Source organism: Rhizophagus irregularis, chromosome 19, assembly GCF_026210795.1.
Source record: "Rhizophagus irregularis chromosome 19, complete sequence".
NCBI classification, from domain to species: domain Eukaryota; kingdom Fungi; phylum Glomeromycota; class Glomeromycetes; order Glomerales; family Glomeraceae; genus Rhizophagus; species Rhizophagus irregularis.
The window spans coordinates 3,055,462-3,074,425 of NC_089447.1; the positions used below are offsets into that span (position 1 = coordinate 3,055,462).

At 28.2% G+C, this 18,964-nt stretch overlaps 6 protein-coding genes across 6 annotated transcripts; 2 read left to right on the forward strand and 4 right to left on the reverse strand.

Annotated features, from left to right (window-relative positions):
- Nucleotides 1-101: 101 nt before the first annotated feature.
- Nucleotides 102-1,713, forward strand: OCT59_011224 (uncharacterized protein; the record flags this gene model as incomplete). Its single annotated transcript, XM_025324656.2, has 5 exons — nt 102-150; nt 495-970; nt 1,225-1,310; nt 1,382-1,577; nt 1,645-1,713. 5 exons carry the CDS (start codon nt 102-104, stop codon nt 1,711-1,713), a joined length of 876 nt encoding a protein of 291 aa, XP_025185113.2.
- Nucleotides 1,714-3,666: 1,953 nt separating this feature from the next.
- On the reverse strand, nt 3,667-5,657 carry OCT59_011225 (uncharacterized protein). Its single transcript, XM_025314485.2, has 3 exons — nt 4,985-5,657; nt 4,021-4,903; nt 3,667-3,932 (listed from the first exon to the last, which is right to left on the reverse strand). The coding sequence occupies exons 1-3, from the start codon at nt 5,555-5,557 to the stop codon at nt 3,847-3,849; spliced, it is 1,542 nt and encodes a 513-aa protein (XP_025185114.2). The 5' UTR covers nt 5,558-5,657; the 3' UTR covers nt 3,667-3,846.
- Nucleotides 5,658-7,596: 1,939 nt separating this feature from the next.
- OCT59_011226 (uncharacterized protein) lies at nt 7,597-8,223 on the reverse strand (the record flags this gene model as incomplete). The annotated part of the gene is made up of 2 exons (XM_025330089.2): nt 7,597-8,126; nt 8,199-8,223. The coding sequence occupies 2 exons, from the start codon at nt 8,221-8,223 to the stop codon at nt 7,597-7,599; spliced, it is 555 nt and encodes a 184-aa protein (XP_025185116.1).
- A 1,812-nt stretch (nt 8,224-10,035) lies between these two features.
- OCT59_011227 (uncharacterized protein) lies at nt 10,036-10,419 on the forward strand (the record flags this gene model as incomplete). The annotated part of the gene is made up of 2 exons (XM_025324657.1): nt 10,036-10,192; nt 10,358-10,419. 2 exons carry the CDS (start codon nt 10,036-10,038, stop codon nt 10,417-10,419), a joined length of 219 nt encoding a protein of 72 aa, XP_025185117.1.
- Nucleotides 10,420-11,001: 582 nt separating this feature from the next.
- On the reverse strand, nt 11,002-12,081 carry OCT59_011228 (uncharacterized protein; the record flags this gene model as incomplete). Its single annotated transcript, XM_066136363.1, has 4 exons — nt 11,002-11,046; nt 11,119-11,202; nt 11,541-11,615; nt 12,067-12,081. 4 exons carry the CDS (start codon nt 12,079-12,081, stop codon nt 11,002-11,004), a joined length of 219 nt encoding a protein of 72 aa, XP_066000990.1.
- A 5,510-nt stretch (nt 12,082-17,591) lies between these two features.
- OCT59_011229 (uncharacterized protein) lies at nt 17,592-18,179 on the reverse strand (the record flags this gene model as incomplete). Its single annotated transcript, XM_025324658.2, has 1 exon — nt 17,592-18,179. One exon carries the CDS (start codon nt 18,177-18,179, stop codon nt 17,592-17,594), a length of 588 nt encoding a protein of 195 aa, XP_025185118.2.
- Between the last annotated feature and the right edge of the window lie 785 nt (nt 18,180-18,964).

Below are 18,964 nucleotides of genomic sequence, written 5' to 3' on the forward strand. Positions count from 1 at the left end.
TAAGAGGAAAAATAAACACTTAGGTCACGAACGGTATAGGAGTCGTTCAAGGTGATATGAAGACCAAATAAATAGAGACAGGCCACATTCTTCTAAGAAATATGAGACTAAAAAACACAAAAAATATAATCGCACTGATAAGTATATCAAGTAAGTATTGAATTTTGCGTTATGTTTAATTGATAAAATTGTTCAGCAGTTTATACTTCATATTACCGATTTTAGTAAAAGGAAAAGATATCGTTATCGATCTCCATCTTACGATTCGGAGGATTTAGAGTCAGATAAATCATCATCATCGTTCGAAGAACATCTGGTAGAAAAACTCAACTACAAAAGGCTGGAATCATTTTCGTCTAAATAGCTGATAGAAAAATGACTAGAAGATGACGAAAGCAAATTTTCGATTTATTGATTATAATGCATGCGTTGATCAATGCATGATTATATAATTGTTCTATTTTACCGTAAATTTTTTTTTAAAAAAAAAATAGGTGTGTTAAGAGAACAAATAAAACGCTTAGAAGAGTATATAAAAAGTATTGAGACAGAGAAAAATAGTGAACCTGAACTGAAAGGGCGTGCATTAACACCTTCAGTACCAGAAAACGGGAATGAAAGATCAGACAATGAGTCTTCTGATCACGATACTTCAGAACAAAATCAACCAACTTCGACAAGGTACTATAGATTAAGTAATTCTGTAGATGGCGAAGCAATTACACCATCTAAGGCTTATAGGAATAATGATTATAGAAAAAGGTCAAGATATTTGCATTCTAATACACCATCTAGACCTCTCAGAAATATTGATAATAGGAGAGAAAGACATTCTGCTACAATAATATCGATTAGAAGTAGTTCCGAAAAATCTACTGAAAGCAGCTCCGAAGACTCCAGCCAAGAAAAAAGGATACCCAAATATTTATATTCAACCGATATGCCAAAGGATTTATATGATGCTTTAAGAGTATATAATGTTTCATTTGCTCTCTATTTTATAAACAGTATTTATTAATAAAATTGATGTTATTTTTTTTAGAGATAAATAATCTGGATAATGAAAATGGTGCCGCCAGATAAGCAATTGGAATTAAACAGAATATATGAACAGCAACATGATCTGGTCAACAGCGTGATTATTCTGACTGTTATGAATGCTTTAGATCAAGATACCTTTCCGATTATAGAAGGTAAATCTTACATAAATTACATTGGCATCAGCGTGAAGATTACTTGATGAAAAAGAAATCCACGTCAAAACAAAATGAACATAATCGACAAAACATAGAAATAATCGCTGAAGTGAAGTAAGTAATAATTCAGCTTAAAATTGTTCATAAATTACTACTAGATAATTATTATTTCACTAATAGAAAAGAAAACAGAGAGCTAAAATGATCGAGAAATTACAAGAGACAAAGGATCCATTGATGGAAAAGTTTTCTAAACATGAACTTCGTCCTTTCAATATAGATAATCGATATCACTCTCTGGAGAATAGTGAAACAGATCAATCCAGTCATCCTGGAGATAGAATAATTGTTACAAAAGATTTAAAATGGCGTTTGGATACTGTAAGCAGATTTTAATTTAAGATGTATCACTAACATAATTATGCTAATTTTATTCTCTTTTTTTTAGTATCGTAGATTTTTGTACGAGTATGTTGATAAGATATTCAACGAATCATCAAAAGCGCCACGTCACTGAAATCGAACTTGTAGTCATTCTTACGTGCCAAATGAAGGAACGGCACCTTTAAATGCCCTCAAATGGTTAGTGTCAGGATATAGCAGATCATTGAAAAAGGAAGTGGACAAATTTATTCAGGTTAGATCCTCTTATATTGGAAATAATTCAATCGATAATAATGATACAATTAACAATTAAAAAAAAAAATATTTTTTTCTCTTGCGTATACTAATCAATAGTTATCAAATTTCTTGTATTCATATAATAAATTATTAATGTATTTAATGTATTTGCTATATAATAATGAATATAATAAATAAATCGGGATTTCCAAATTATTACATATTGTAAAAAATAAATATGCATCGGATTTTAATAATTCATCTTATTATTACATATTTAATTAAAATACATCAATTGATATAGGAAAATTTACATATATCGGCTTCTAACAAGTCATTCTTATTAAATCCGGTAGATATCTTATTTATATATGATTTAATCTCAAAATTGCATCCCGACTGATACCCGAATTTATACTGATTTCTGCCAAAAACTGACACTAATCGGAAGATCATTTTGGCTTCAAATATGGAAGAATTAGATATCAATCAGGCGTTTACCAGCCTGAGTTTTGATATCCGATTGATACCTGATTTGACATCGTTCGACCTGTGAGTTTTAGCCAGAATTATCATCCAAAATTTTTGCTCACTTTTTTGGTCAAAATTTTGGTAATTCTGGCCATGTATTTTATTTTATGTATTATTTTTTGTTCGTCCTCCCCCTAGATTAGGACCTCTATATTATGTTAAACAAAGAATTGGCTTGGAGCAGCCTAAATAAGAATTAATAATATGTTTTAAAAAATGCAAAAAATGGACAATTTTATGAAAGTTATTATAAAAAAAAAAAATTTTTTAAATATTAAATGAGTCTTAGAATACTTTTATAAATATTTATAGCTATTGTGTCTATATAAATTTTATTTTACTTTTTGTTTTATTAAAACATACTTACTTTTTAATAATACATATTAAAAATACTATGCAGGTGAAAAATGGGTTTTTTGTTAATGAAATGGGTTTTTTTGTGTCTATTTTACGTTAAATAATTTAAGTTTTGCAAATGTAGATTTTCACTTGACTTATTATTTAGTCAAGTGATATTCAATCAGGTAATTTCATGACATTACAAACCGGTTTTAGGTGACGGATATTATGAAAATCATTCAAAATTTAGCATTATGCAAAAGTGAACAAATCTGCCGATATGTAAAATAGTAATATAATTAATATTAAATATATTAGTTTTTAACAAAAATATAACAAATAAGCTTTTTTTTTTATTACATTAAATTTACTTTTTTTTAAAATTATTGATTATATATTTTTTTTTAAAAAAATCTTTATATAATAATTATTTATAAAATTAAGTTATTAAATTATTAAAAAACTAGAAGGAATTATTTGAGCAGAGCAATTTAATCATTTTCTTAAAGTGGAATATTTGTAGTTAAAGGAATATTAGCATTATTTTATTAATTTTCATTTACTAATTCTTTTCTTTTATTTTTTTTTTTATAAGTAATTTATTTTTTTTTACCTAAATATAATTTACTATTTTTTTAATTTTTTGTATACTATGTCTCTTCCTGTTGTTATTATTCAATTTGTATATTTTTGTAATTTGTTTGTTGCATATGAAGCAATCTTTTAAAAGCATGTTGAATAACCAAAAGAAAAAAGTTTTTTTGTTTATTATATAATTTACTTTAATTTTATTTAGAATTGACAAATTTTATAATTTTGACCTGAATTTAGATTAATATATTATTGATTAAATAACCTATACCTGATTTGCTATTAAAGCTATATATTTCATAAAAGGTTTATACTAATACATTTAAATTTAGGAAATAATTATTTTAAAAAAGTTTAATAATTAAAATCCTTTGACACATATATCTTTCAATCCAAATATATTTAAATACATTATTTTATTTTTACAACTTAAATTAATGCATTATTATATACAACTCTATTTTTTAATAGAATAGATTTTAACTTTACTATAAAAGAAAAAAAGATATAAAGATAATTTTATGAAGTAAATATTTAATCAAATGCAAATAAAATTGTAAGTATATATTTAATACATAATATTAATATTTTCAATAATACAATCTGAACACGTAGAATGACCTTTGGGAACGGTTAAAAAATTTGAATCTACATCTATATATGATGATAATAATAAAAGTAAAAGGGCAATTTTAACAATGAAACTTTTTTTTTTTCAAAAAAAAACAATAACAAAATTTACCTGATTTTATAATAAATGAATCCGAATTTATAGATGCTGGTAATTTTGGAAAATCAAAATCGAGGAGTTTACTCTTATATTTTATTTGAGGAACATCTTCTCGTGTTCCTGATGGTGAATCTTTCGTTATTATTATAGTTGCGATATGTGATGATTCTTTAAGTTCCTCATATTGCTCGGTATGTTTCTTGAAATTATAAGAACCTCGATCATTTTTTGTATACATAAAATCTTGTAACATGGTATAAATTTGATAAGTATTTGGCCTATTTTCCGGAATTGCATCCAAACATTTATTGATTAAAATTTTCAAAGCTTCTGGTATTTCCGATCTAATTTCCGGACGTAATCCACGACAAATCTCAATCGCAAGACGATAATCATGTGGTATATTATGATATGGTCTACAACCAGAAATTATTTCATTAATAATAATACCAAAAGAATAAATGTCAGATTTTTTTGTATATCCTTTTCCATTCCAAACTTCGGGTGCCATATACGGCATTACTCCAAAAAGTTTGTTCTTTTCTTTTAAGTTTGAAGTTTCAAATGCTGGTTTGCAAAATCCAAAATCACTAATAGATATATTAAGCTTTTTTTTATCAGTGTCGGTATACAAAATATTCCCTAAGTGAAGGTCCCTATGAATTATATTATGATTATGAACACAATCAAGCCCCATGCAAATTTTTGATATAATATCTAATTTGTCTTTAAGTGTCAATACTTTATATTTTTTATCAAGATAAGAGCGCAAACTACCTTCTTTTAATTTAAGTACTAATGCATAATTAAGAGTACTAGGTTCTTGTGTAATTCCAAAACATTCTACTACATAAGTACTATAATATGAAGTAGGAAATTTTTTTAAAAATTTCAACTACGAAATAAAAAAAATATATATTAAAAAAAAAAGGTGGTATAAAAATATAATTTTACTTAAAATTAAATTTTAACAAACCTCATTTAGGAAATCTTCGCTTAGATTATTTGAATCATTTAATACTTTTAAAGCAACTTGAAAAGAACCGGACCTTTTCCAATTATTAAATTCTTGATCCCATTTTTCAATTCGCCCACCTCTCCAAATGGCCGAATATACTTTAGCAAAACCTCCCGAATCTATCATATGAACATCAATAAATTTGTTATATGGAATCCATTCTAAAATATGTTTACTATAGGCTGATGTTTGAATATCTTTTATTAAATTATCAATATCATCATTTCCACTGGTCCAATTAATAAAATCTCTTTGAAATCGTTTTGAATTACAAGATGGACACCAAAAATGAATTTTCATTACTTGAGAACAACCATTACATCTTCCATGAAGCATACGATTTTTTTCTTCATCAGTTTCATTATTAAAACATTTTCTACAATGCCAATCACGATTAAATTTTTCTTTACATTTTTCGCATATAATAATGCCATATTTCTCATATTTTACTCTTCTCTCATCTTTATCCAGATCATAATCCGATGTCTCAAAAATGATTTTGTTATTATTTGCTTTATATCTTATTGTCATAATTTCCTGAAATAAACTTATAATTTTATAAATTTAATTTGTTTTTTCTATACAAATGTATAAATATAAATATTTTTTGCCTGAAAAAATTTGATACTTTAATACAAGTCAGAGTATTGTCTCGAGACGAGCTTTATATTTTTTTTTAAGTGATGCTAACATGTAACTGTAGTACAAAACGAAGTTGGCTAGCGCCGTTATATATAAGTAAATGAAAATATGGAAGAAAAGGTGAAATGGCGTAGTAAAATCCAATAATCCTTATTGTGTATTTACCTTATCTGGAATAATTAATGAGACTGCAAATTTGAGACAATAAGTACCGTTTTTTAATAATATAGTTATATCATAATTGTACTTGTAGTGACTCATTACTATTTAGCCTTCCATTTAACCTTTCTTTTTTTCGAGTTTATCTTTCTTCTGCATAGTTTTTCGGAGCAAAAGCGATGGACGGTTTACAATAGACCATATAAATTTCTCCAATTAAACTAATTAAACTACCATTTAATGCAACCCACTTCATTTATTCCGTTACACGTGATTTACTCAATTATTATTTACAAAAATTGCATAATGAACATAAAGCGACGGACTGGTTTCTATTCGCCTAGTTTATAATAAGGATACACAAGTATAAGGTTTTTATACCAAAACTTTCCGATTAATTCGACAAATCATGATGAACATAAAGCGACGGACTTCAACGGCTGGTTTAAGGATACACAAGTATAGGGTTTCTATACCAAAAATTTCCGATTAATCTGACAAATGAAACAATGAATTTTAACAAGAAGGAAGTAAATATACAATAAATAAAATTTAATTTCTTTGTTATAATAAATTATTAACTCGTGAAAAATCCGCAACATGATCGGCAAATCAGATTAAGGCGCAACTTTTGATTTAGTTAACGGTTTTGATTGTTAACAATACTACTATCGAACAGAAAGAAAAATAGAAATATCATTCATCTTACATCAATGAGGCGATTTCCAACTAAAATTCCGAAGTAATATCTTTGTTGATTTTGTAGATTTATAAAATATGAAAATAAAAGGATTATCTGAAATACAAATTATTTATAACCATTTCTTCTGGTCTTTCTGGCCGTCAAGTGTCAAATGGACACGTTTAAATTTCGAAATGCAGAAAGAATTGAATCGAAAGAAATAAGTTATAAATATAATAAAAAAGATTTTTTCTTTTTTTTTTAAAAAAAAAAATGCGTTTGTGACTTATTGAAAATTAATGTAGAAAAATTACAGATTAAGGACTCTACATAATACCCACTCGAAAGCTAAATCTTGCCCTTAAAGAATAGCTCACCGTATAACGAACGAGACGCATACAGCAGTAAGCTCAAGATTACGAAAAAGGTGAAAGTAAAGGGGAAAGGGGAAAACGGAACCGAAAAGAACAAAGAGAAAAGAAAAAAAACAAATCATAAATCGAAAAGAAACCGTAGAATCCTTAACCTACAAAAATAAATCTATACTCCTAAATGTTAGTGATAGAAAAATGATAAAAATAACTAAAAACTAAACATCCAAATTTCTCTGCACTTTTATAAAATGAAGATCGCATATGTTTAATACTCTTTTTGCCTTGATTTTATCGCCGAAGTGTTTGCTAATAAAGAGGATTTCAACCTACCGAAAGACAAGACCTGTTTTTTCGGTGTGATCATTAAAAAGTAACTATATTAAAACATAAGATTAATAATTGTGTTAGGAGATTTCTGCGCTAAATGAAAATAAAAAAACATCATTTCGTATAATGAACATAATGAACTTATTTATTATATAAATAAAAATGCTTAAACTCTGAACGAGTAATTTCATATTCATATACAAAGGACGCTCTGGTAAAATATTAATTACTAATCCTATCGAAATAAAAACTACAATTTTAAAAAATTTTTTATCTATCGAAATTGTTAAATCTTATTACAACTTATTAAATATTTTTTTAAGGAAAATCAATAACATATAAATATAAACCTAAAGATTTTTTCAAAACATATTATTAAATTGGTATTATCGTAATTCGTAATCACAATTTTTTCTCATTCGTTCAAAATCTAATTTTTTATTATTATCTAAAATTCTATAATCGTACCACTTATTTAAAATATGCAGTAATCTTGTTCCACTTTTACAATTAACTTCCATTACTGGAGTTGAATTTTTGCAATGAAGTTGTTCCGCATGTTCTGAAGTATGCGTGTTATTATTGTTAATACTTATCTCCAACCTCATCTTAGATGAACCTTGATACTTCCTTGTTCCATTCAAGAATAATTTTCTAATAACGCTACAATAATGATTATTATCTTGCCCTTCGTCATCATGTAATTCAAACCTAAGTATTGGATAAAGACCCTCCGCGATCGTTGTACGATTAAGCTGTAATGATGAGAATTCACAAACAAGTGTTTCATAATATTCCATCCAATTAAAGATTGAATCTTTTGTTCCGATAACTATGAATCTTGATCTTGAAGGCGTAAGTTGAATTTTATTAAGTTTATGAGGTACAAAAAGCCTAAGTGAATCGATCTTATTACCTAAAAAATTAAGAAATATATTACTTAAAACAATTATTTCTTCTTTGCTTGAATATCATATTGTATAATTACCCATTAAGTACCCGTATGCGACCATCTTTGCATGTCATTAATTTTGTGATATAAATGTTTTAAATATTTTGATTTCGTGAAAAAAAATGGATGATGATAGGGAATCTGTCAAAAAATTGCTACCTTTTAAAATGAAACTTATGATATACATTCCTTAATAACAAAATGAAGATTATTCCAATAATCTCTACACGTTTTTGAAACAGAAAAATCATTTACTAAATAGGTTAAGTAAGAGTCGCGTGTTAACATTTTGAATATTTTCTTTTTACCAATAAAATCCTTTTTTTTTTATAAATTGAAACTCATCGGTTTCCAGGAAAAATCGTATGCTATTGAGATTTTTGCACTGAATTACTATAAAAAGATTCTTTCAATGCAGTGTTTAAGAAATTCTTTTTTAATTTCGTACTAATTTCTAAAAAAAAAAATCCGTGGTTACGTTAGTAAGCATTTTATATTATCACATTATTAACAACATAATTAACCTGAATAAGAAATGAATCTCGTCCAAAAAAAAACTTTTCCTCACATAAACAATATATGCTAAAATTTCATGCTAACTAAACATAAATAAATGCAAATTTTTTTTTTTTTTTATTCCAATCAAAATTGACAGAATCTTGAAAGGTAATAAATTTTTAATTTTTTGATAATCTCAAACAAATTTATAAACCTCGAATGATGTATTAAAGGAATTTTCATATGCAAAATCGATTCGATTTCGTAAATAGGAAAAAATAATTTGAAATTTACGCATACTAATAGTTTCACGAGAATTTTATGGATATATTTAATATCCGTGAAATCATCCCATTAATTCGAAAGTTTTGATCTTCACGTGTTTCTATCTGAAGTAATTACTTAATATTTTTAATTAGTATTCGTGCCACAAAAAATTGAACTATCATATAATAAGTTAACTGTAGCCCTGGTCGGTTGCATTTTTCGGTTGGTTGAGGTTTGCATTTGATTACGCGACCGACCAATATTTTTCTAGGTTTTTGAGGCTGACCACAAATAAACAATCCCATTGGTGCAATACAGACCAACCGAAAAATGCAAATGAACAGGCCTTGTGTCACTTCGATCAATTAATACCTATTGTTTATACATTTTATCCGTCAAGAGATTAACTCCCATAATTGATGATGGTCAAAAATATCATGTGTATATTAGGTAAAGTTTAAAAAAGTTTAAAAAGTTTGATGGGTACACCGGATAAATCACTTCGAGCCGAATAACTAACGCTACCTAAAGGTAGCTTGTTATATTGGGAATCAAAATTTGATCGAGCCCGGATCAACCAATCAAACTTGATTTACCCAATATAAGGCACTTTCGTGCTGAATATTAAACTATTAAATATTTTTATGTTTTTAATCTTAAATATATTTAACTATATCATTTCGAGGATATAATTTAATTATAATCGTTAGAAAATGGTAAACGTATTAGATTTAATGAACAATTGATTTTTTTACAACAAAATACAGTCAACTCTCGAATTGCTTTATAACGAAAATTTTCCAGCACGTGGCATTTAACCTATCAATACGTCAAATATCCCTTACTATAACGAATTAGCCAATTAAATTATTTGAATTCTTCGCTATAATCTCATAGATGAAAATCGGAGAATTCGTTATATCGAGAGCTGATTGTAGAACAAAAACAAAGGTTCTCCCTGTGTATTCCACTTCTCAATTTTAGTTGAACTATATACCATATGTAAATATATTAGCAGACTTCATGCCAATGCATTAATACTCAAATGCAATGCACAAAATGATTTTGTGATTTTGCAATAGATATTTATTTTTGTTCTTCAATTATAATGAAAAAATGTAGTATTAGAAAAGAAGTTTTACGTGGATATCAATATACAAAAGCAGCAGATATTTACTCATTTGGAATATTGATGAATGAATTTCTTTCTGAAGAAATTCCTTTTAATGATATTCCTCATAATGAATTTTTAGCTGTTAAAATATGTAAATCAAATTTTTATAAGTTTTTTTTAATGAATTAGATCATTTATTATCAGAATCTAAGGTAGTAAAAGTAAAATATCTATAATTAATAAAATTATTTCTCTATTTACATATCTAATTACTTTCCTATTATAACTGATTCTTCTTTAACCTGTCTACTTTTAGCCAGGTTTTGTAAGAGAACTTCAATTAGATGGAATAATTTCAAACCTATAAAAAGAGATTAGAATAATGGCACTTTGTATTTAATATTAATAAATACTAATATGAATAAGCAAAAAAAAATCTTCTGATTTACTTTTCATATTACAGTTCTTTTTTCCAATATTCTTACAATAAAAAAAGTGCATTTTCTATTTTTTATTTATTTGGTAAATTACAATATCAAAATTTACAGTATATGATTAAAGTTAAATAAATTATAATTAATAAAACATACAGTCAAACCTTTATATAATGATATGTCGGGACTCATAAGAAAAAATTTAAAAAATATCGTTATATCAAATTATACCGATATTTATATGTCCTCACATATAGTGGGAATGTAAAATTTTATCGGTATATCAAGTTTTTAATAATGTATCGGTATATCGAATATCGGTATATCGAGTTCTGACTGTATATTAACAATTATGATTTTTCTAACAAATTATTAAATGTATTAAAAGATTAAGAAGAATAATATATTTTTGCTTTATTAACTTTATATATTTAACTTTGTAAATTTAAGCCATTTATGACTAAATAATCTAAATATGACTAAATAATTTAAATATAACTAAATAATCTAAATATGAATAAATAATCTAAATATAACTAAATAATCTAAAGTTAATAATCAGATATTTTGTCTAGAAAGAAGATACATAGATTACTAATTATTGTTTTTTCCTTTTATGTAAAAAAGCAGAAATAACACTTACCTTCTTCTTATTGATCTCGTTTCGCCTGTTTAACTCCTCCACACCTTGCCAGAAGTCTTTAATCGCTTTAGTATTTTGCATTTCCTTTTTTATGAAAAAAATAATATTGTTAGTGATCGTCAGAATCGTTTTAATAATAATATGACTATCAGCCGGTATCCATAAACACATCGAACATGATAGTTCGTCAGCGACCTAACCTAGAACAGTCTGTTCAGATTGTTAAGTACTGTGATGTGCTAACGAGAAAGGTGGCCAACATCGAACATGATAGTTCATCAACGATTTGACCTAGAACTTCATATAATCCTGTTCAGATTGTCAAACGTTGTGACGTGGTATGACATGATAGTCAACTTGGAGATATTTGCATGCCTCCAAGCCCACCTTTACTCTACAGAAATGACAATCTTTTACTTAACTGAAAAATTTTTCAAAGCGGAAAGCGCTACAGATTGCTGTTTTTCGTGCCAGTTCCTGAAATCATTCCTAGGGTCCTAGTATATGTGTTGTGCTCCCTCATTTTATCTGCCTTCCTTCTGACGAAATTTCAAAAAGCTCAAAAGCGTCCAATCTGAACACTCTGTAAAAAATGTGTTTTCATATTTCAAATAATGCGGAAAGAAGTTTGAGACGAGGTTACGCAAGATCTGAGATGGGATGATCTCTTAAGTATTCGTCCTACCGTGTCACAGTATATTATTTTCGATGTAATGCGGTTGATGGTTTTTACTTATCGTACAACGACCGAATCTGAAAATTCGGTCACGTTTTTCGCAGCACTCATTAACGCGAACCTAATATTTATTATTATTATTATTATTATTTCAGTTATTTTTCAGTATAAGTGGCTTCAAGATTTATAATAACCCACAGATTATTTGTTACTAGTGACTTAATGAACTTGAAGTTAAACAACCATGGACGAGAGCCATAATAACGGATTACCATTACAGGACACATGTTCGGAGCTTCGATTCGTTATTCTGACCGCGGAGGAACAAGAAAATTGCCCTCAATGTTGGGTAATTGCTCCGAGTTAGTATCCCTTAAGAAGCTCCACGAAGCTGTGTCATTATGTATTCCCGGACAATCAATCTAATCGATGCGGAAAAAGTGACAATGCTTCCTTGTATTAAGTGTCCGCTCATTCTAGTCGAATATATTTCAAGTGAATATGGCCGTCTTCGCGTGGCAAATTCTGTTGGTATGAGGATTATCAACAAAAAATCCTACTGAAGAAATATATTTGTAGTATACAGCAAATTAAAAAGTATGGATTTAATCACATTATTGTCATTGGGGAATTTATCTACGGAATTCTTTGTTTCGCTGGAACTCTATGATTTCTTGGAGATTATTCACAAAGAGTGATGAAGAAATCCGAGGCTGATCGGGCTGCATGGGAAGTAGCTTATGATGAGATCGAAGGACAATGTATGTATGCACGGGTTATCTCATTTTTTATCTTAATTTATTAATAAACTATATCTTTCTTCCAGAATCAGTTCTATCTTGCCGCCAAGGTGCGAGAAAAATAAGAAAATGTGGGGTCCCTTGTCACATGTTGCATGTTCTGGATTTTACTTTCGATTTAAGATCATTTATTATAAATAACGATTACTATGCTACATTATAAAATGTGGATCTAATCTATGTAATGCTTAGTTGTAGTTTATTGCGTATAAATATTAATAAAAATTTGCTTGTTTACTTAAGTCACGCTTTGGTTTTTACAATGGCAACTAAATTACAAGTGCATTATAAACGTATATAAATACTTCGAGAAGAAAAATAACTTCCAAAGCAAGGCGAGTAACTTTTCCGTCTCATATAGCAAGAAGTCTAAGAAACATGTTTGACCGGAGGATTCCAACATCTTGAAAAACCAAATTCACAATAGGAATGGATACTCTAGGATTCGAATTTACTAAGTATTCGAGAAGGTTAGATGGCTGAAAATTGTTCTGGGGGAGTATTTCTGACGGATTGTCAAATCAACCATTAGATAATTTCCTCTTTGCAACCCAAACAATGTTCGGCTTTCTGGAAAGGTTCAGAAAAAAGTTCTGGTGGAAGTAATGAGAATATGAGATGGAATGTGGGGACGCCATAAAGTCATAAAGCATTAATGTTAGTTTATTTAAAGTGGAAAATAATATATCTGAAGGCAGAAATGTTTACCGCAATACCATTAACATATTAATTCAAAAAACTGGACATTTGTGAATCTCTGATGTTCACGCATTTTTCGGCAAGAATTTTTTCCGGGTATCGTATTGTGCATTGATCTCACATGGAAAATTCCTGCCTCGCTCAATGTTTTCACAGTCACTACTAATTTTATTACAATGATTCTCCCAACATTCAAGATGGTAAGTTTGTAATCACCGCAATCCTATTGACCACGAATACCTTACTTTACATTTTCGCTTTTATGGTCTTTATTACACATCGGACAGGATACTGAACTGTTAAACACGAGAGATTCTATACTATATTCTTTTAATCCCGAGATAACACTTGATCCTATCTACTGTATGTCTCACCAAAAACCTTAAGGATTTTTCGAGCTCTTTCAGTTTTCTTATGCAAATTCACACCTGTAATCATGGATAGAAAAGGTTTCATTTCCTTATATATTTTTGATCTTGCTTTTTATCCTTAATATTGCCATAATAAAACCAGCGTAGAATTTGTTTCTGACCTTGTTTTTATTGCTTTATCATATAATTCTGATAATCTTTACGCAGAGCCCGGAACCATATCTTGCATACAAGACTTACTAATTTTGACAACGCCTGTCTTGTCGCCATTTGAAGAATTTAGAAGAAACAACACAGGTCAGCTCTCGAACTAAATCCTCTACTATTTGATTCTCTGATTCAAGTATTCAGAAGTAGTATCAGAATTGCCAAGATCAATCTGATCGTAACTTCTTGTAGCGGTTTCTACGTCTTCCGAATACAGTATCACTAGAATTATCAGCAGAATTGTTATGATCAGAATTTTCCTGAGAACTGTTTGGGATATTTTCTGCTGAGGATTGTTTTTGTATCGCATGACAAGCCAGAAGTATCATCCAATTCACATAAAAGTTTCTTTACCTTATTGCGTTGCTTAATCTCATCAATAACCTTTTTCTTATTTACCGATTCCAAGAAAGCACCATCTCTCTATCCACGAGGGAAATGTCTTCAATAGAACATACATCCTACATATCAGTAATAATTTTCATTGTTTGGTTTCCTCAATGTCGTGACTTAGTCTTGCTACCGTCAGCATATATATAAACGAGGTAATATCCTCACCAGAATTACACTGCTAAATGTAGCTAATGCCTAAGGACCACACTTTACCTAAACTATTCATACCAACACAACACACATGATTCTAATTTATTTTTGATGACCATTTTTTCTATTCAGAATAGGCAAATCATGGAGTTGATAATGCTTCACACTGTGATTATTAAAAATCCTTTAATGATTTGACACTTGAATAAATCATTGGTAACAATAATTCGTAAGTTATATTATTAAGTACTGTACAATACCCTGGACCCTTTTCTAAAACTTCTTTTCCATTATTTCAAAGATATACTATTTTTGATACCTATCAAATAATTATGAGCCTGATAATATTCTCAAAAATAACTCCGAAACTATGTTTTTGCAAAAAGCTGCCCAAAAATTATTTATTCGTATCGCTACAGTATTATTGCCTATTATGTGGTTTACCTGGTTCACCTATTTCGTGATCCTCCCAATGACTTTATTCGGCTGGCTGGTCTGTCTCCTTACCCTCTCAACTTTTTTAATCTATCGTCTCTCTAAATTGTTTCATTTCCACCAATGTCATATTAATGTCATATTCCTATGATAGTAACCGTCATCGGCAAACCAATAGGCCAATCTTGAATTGATTGGACTATATATTCAAGTAAGCTTAGGGTGAGCTTAACCAAATCAAAGATTTAATGAATAAAGATTAACATCTTGTTATCTTAGGCTACTATTTGTCACCATTGCTTTGTTGCAATATCAAATTAGATTCACGTGAGATAAATGATAATCTAATAATTTATTCTAATAGTATGATAACATCTTAATCCAGCCATTTGTAATTAACCCTCTTCACATTATTTCTAGAATGTTCGTTTCTACCCAAGAGGCTGTTTTCCCGCAAGCCTCTGATGAAAATATTAGAAAGAACTTGATAACGTGGATGATTTGATCCCGTTCTCATAATTTCTCCAAACCAAAATTGGATAAATCAACACTCATTGCAAGCTAATCAAGCAGTAATGAATGCGTTTACGACCGATGGACTCCGACAAAATAATCGCAGAGATGAAAATTCGCTTACTGTATTCTACTTCGCAAATGTGACTGAAATGCACACTGTATGTGGAAACATTCGCACTAAATACCTCAATGCGTATTTTAACAAAATTCTCAACCTCAACAGACCGCTTAGGTACTTATTAGGCTTGGAGTGCGCAAGAGTGATTTTGGGAAAGATGATTTATTTTTTTAAGGATTAAAAGATTTAACAATTTACACTTGTTATTATGATTAATTGTTATCAATGAATTACTGTATAACATAAAAAATATACGTGAAGTAAACACAAAAGACAATGTTAAAAATCAATTTTATAGGTGAATTTTTTTAATGAGTTAAAGTTCAAGCCAATTTTTATAGTTCTACTGACCCACGCGCTAAGAAAATTCGAAGAAATTTAAGGTTAACAGTTTTTATTATTCCGATGCAGTTACATACCCACACGAAAAATGTTAAAAATCTTTTTTTCTCTCATATGTTCGGAAAAAATGTCTTTCTCAATTGTGATAATTTATAAAAATGCAAACCCGAAATATGGGCGAATCCTTATTAATTTTTCAGGCAAATAAGTTCTCCACAATAAAATTCAAAAGTGAGCAAAAAATACTAGAGAGCTATTGCATCCCAGTATTCTGCGGTGTTTTAGTTCCACATGATATTAATTTTTTATTAGCCAAATCTATTTTTTGGATTACTTTAATTAATATAGGAATTTCTGAAAAAAAAAATTCCGCAAGACTTCTAAAATATTTATTTATTCTTAATTACATTTATATATTATTTTACATATTAAATAAGTAAAATTAACTTTTATATACGAATAATTGGTTTTTTGCTTGGTTAAAACCCATCAGCTAGTGTAATAATGTTAAAAATACCAATTTTTACAGAATTTTTACTTTAAATTAATAAAATTCATAAAGTTTTATTTACAAAAAAAAAATAATAATAATAAATCTATTCTAACTTTATAATAAAATAATGATTAATGATTATTAATTACAATGCAACATTTTTAAATACATTAGTTCCAATAGAAACTTTAATTAGAAATCTATATATACAGAATATAAAAAAGAATTAATATATTAATTACTAATAATGCAATCAGAGCATTCATCAAATCCTGTAAATCCTGTGAATATATATTTTATTTAAAAATAATGATAATGATTAATTTTTTTAATGTAAAGTTTAACCTATTTATAAAAATGATAGTAAACTTACTTGATGATGATAATTCATACATTGTAGATTTTGTGCGGATACAACTTGGTGCACTAAGAAAATTACTGTTATGTGTGTTATGACTGGTATATGTATCTATTTCTAAGTTATATGATGATTCTCTTAGTAATTCTTTATATTGGTTTGTGTACTTTCTGAAATCATAAGAATCTTCATTTCTTTTTGTATACATAAAGTCTCGTAACATACTATAAATTTGATTAGTATTTGGCCGATTTTCTGGAATTGTATCCCAACATTTTTGAATTAACTTTTTCAAAGGTTCTGGTGTTTCATCCCCTATTTTTGGACGAATTCCGTGGCAAATATCAAGTGCAAGAGTAAAATCATTTGATTGATCATGAAATGGTTGGATTCCAGAGAATATTTCATTAATAATTATTCCAAAAGAATACACATCGGATGCTTGTGTATATCTTTCGTAACGTAATATCTCAGGTGCCATATATGACATTATTCCATAGACTCTCATTTTGTCTGAGTTTATTTCATTTACTGGTTTGCAATATACAAAATCACTAATAGATATATCCGACTTTTTTTTAAAGGAATATAAAATATTTCCTGAGTGAAGGTCGCTGTGTATTATATTATGACTGTGAATACAGTCAAGTGCCAAACATATGCGTCCTATAATATCTAATTTATCTTTCAATGTTAACATATTATAATAATAATGAAGATAATCACGCAAACTACAATCTTTTAATTTAAGTACTAATGCATAATTAAGAGAATTAGGTTCTCTAGTTATTCCATAACATTGTATTACATGTGTATGATAATAATTAGAAAATTTTTTCAAAGTTTTTAACTATCAATGATAATAAAAAAACATTAACGTGAGGAAAAAATGCGAAAAATGTAATTTTATTATATTTATTCAATATACAGTACCTCATTTAGAAAGTCTTCACTAGGGTTAGGGTTCATTGATTCTTTCATAACTTTTGATACTTTCAAAGCAACTTTGATTGGCTCAGATCTCTTCCAGTTATTAGATTCCTGATCCCATTTTTCAATTCGTCCATCTATCCAAGTAGCCGAAGATATATTAGCAAAACCTCCTTCAGTCAGAAATTTAACGTCTGTAAATCTATCGTATGGAATCCATTCTAAAATACAAGATGAAGTTTGACTATCTTTTATTAATTTATCTATTTCATCATTCCCACTAGTCCACTTATTAAAATCTTGTTCAAATCGTTTTGAATTACAAGATAAACACCAACTGCGGATTTTCATCGCTTGAAAACATCTTTTACACTTTCCATAAAGCATACGATATTTTTCTTCATTATTTTCATTATCATAACAATTTCTACAATACCAATTATGATTAATTTTATTTTTACATATTTCACATAAAACAATGTTAAAATTTTTATATTTTACTTTTCTTTCATCTATATCCAAATCATAATCTGATGATAAAAATATTTTGCCTTGATCTTTATTATCAAGCATTTTTAGTATTTGTATATTATAATTCAATTTGAATGATATGTTAAAAGAATGTAATGAAATCTATAATAAATTTAAAAATTTTTCTTGTAGAAAAAAATCGAGAAAATCTGATCCTTTAAATATAAAATGATGGAAAGAATTTAGAATAGTGTTTTCAAGAGTCTTAACCAAATTTGAAAAAAAATCACGATCCCTTGATTAAAGTTTTATATAATTAGAATATGACGTTAAAATGATCTGCACAAATAAGAACTTTCCCCAATTGCCTTTTAAGTTTCCGAAAGATTGACCTGCACGGCTGCACCTGCATAAGCCGAAAGGTATAAAATAACTACCGGGAGGAAAATTAACCGGTGGGCAGAATTACATAATTCCTAGTCAAGCTTCATTAACGTAATTCCTAACCCGGTTAATTTCCCCCTGTTAAGATTCGCAACACTCTAATTTATAAATAGAAAGAATATTGAAAGTAGTTTCTATTTATGTAATTCTATTTATAGAATTCGATCGTGTATATGATTCTAAGTCAAGGCAAATTGTTAATGATATATACATAAAAATTATTTGTTAACGTACAGTATCACGATTTACAAAAGCATGGGAGCTATTGACTTGTCTATAGTCACCATTTGCGGTTTCGGTAAATTTTTCTAATTTTAAAATATGTAATTGTAAAAAGGTTTTATAAAGGGATGGTTGATGCGAATATTTAAATCTGTGAACTGCGCAACTTAACAATATAAGATTTGTGCAAAAACATATGTATGTTTAATTTCCGTAGGCAT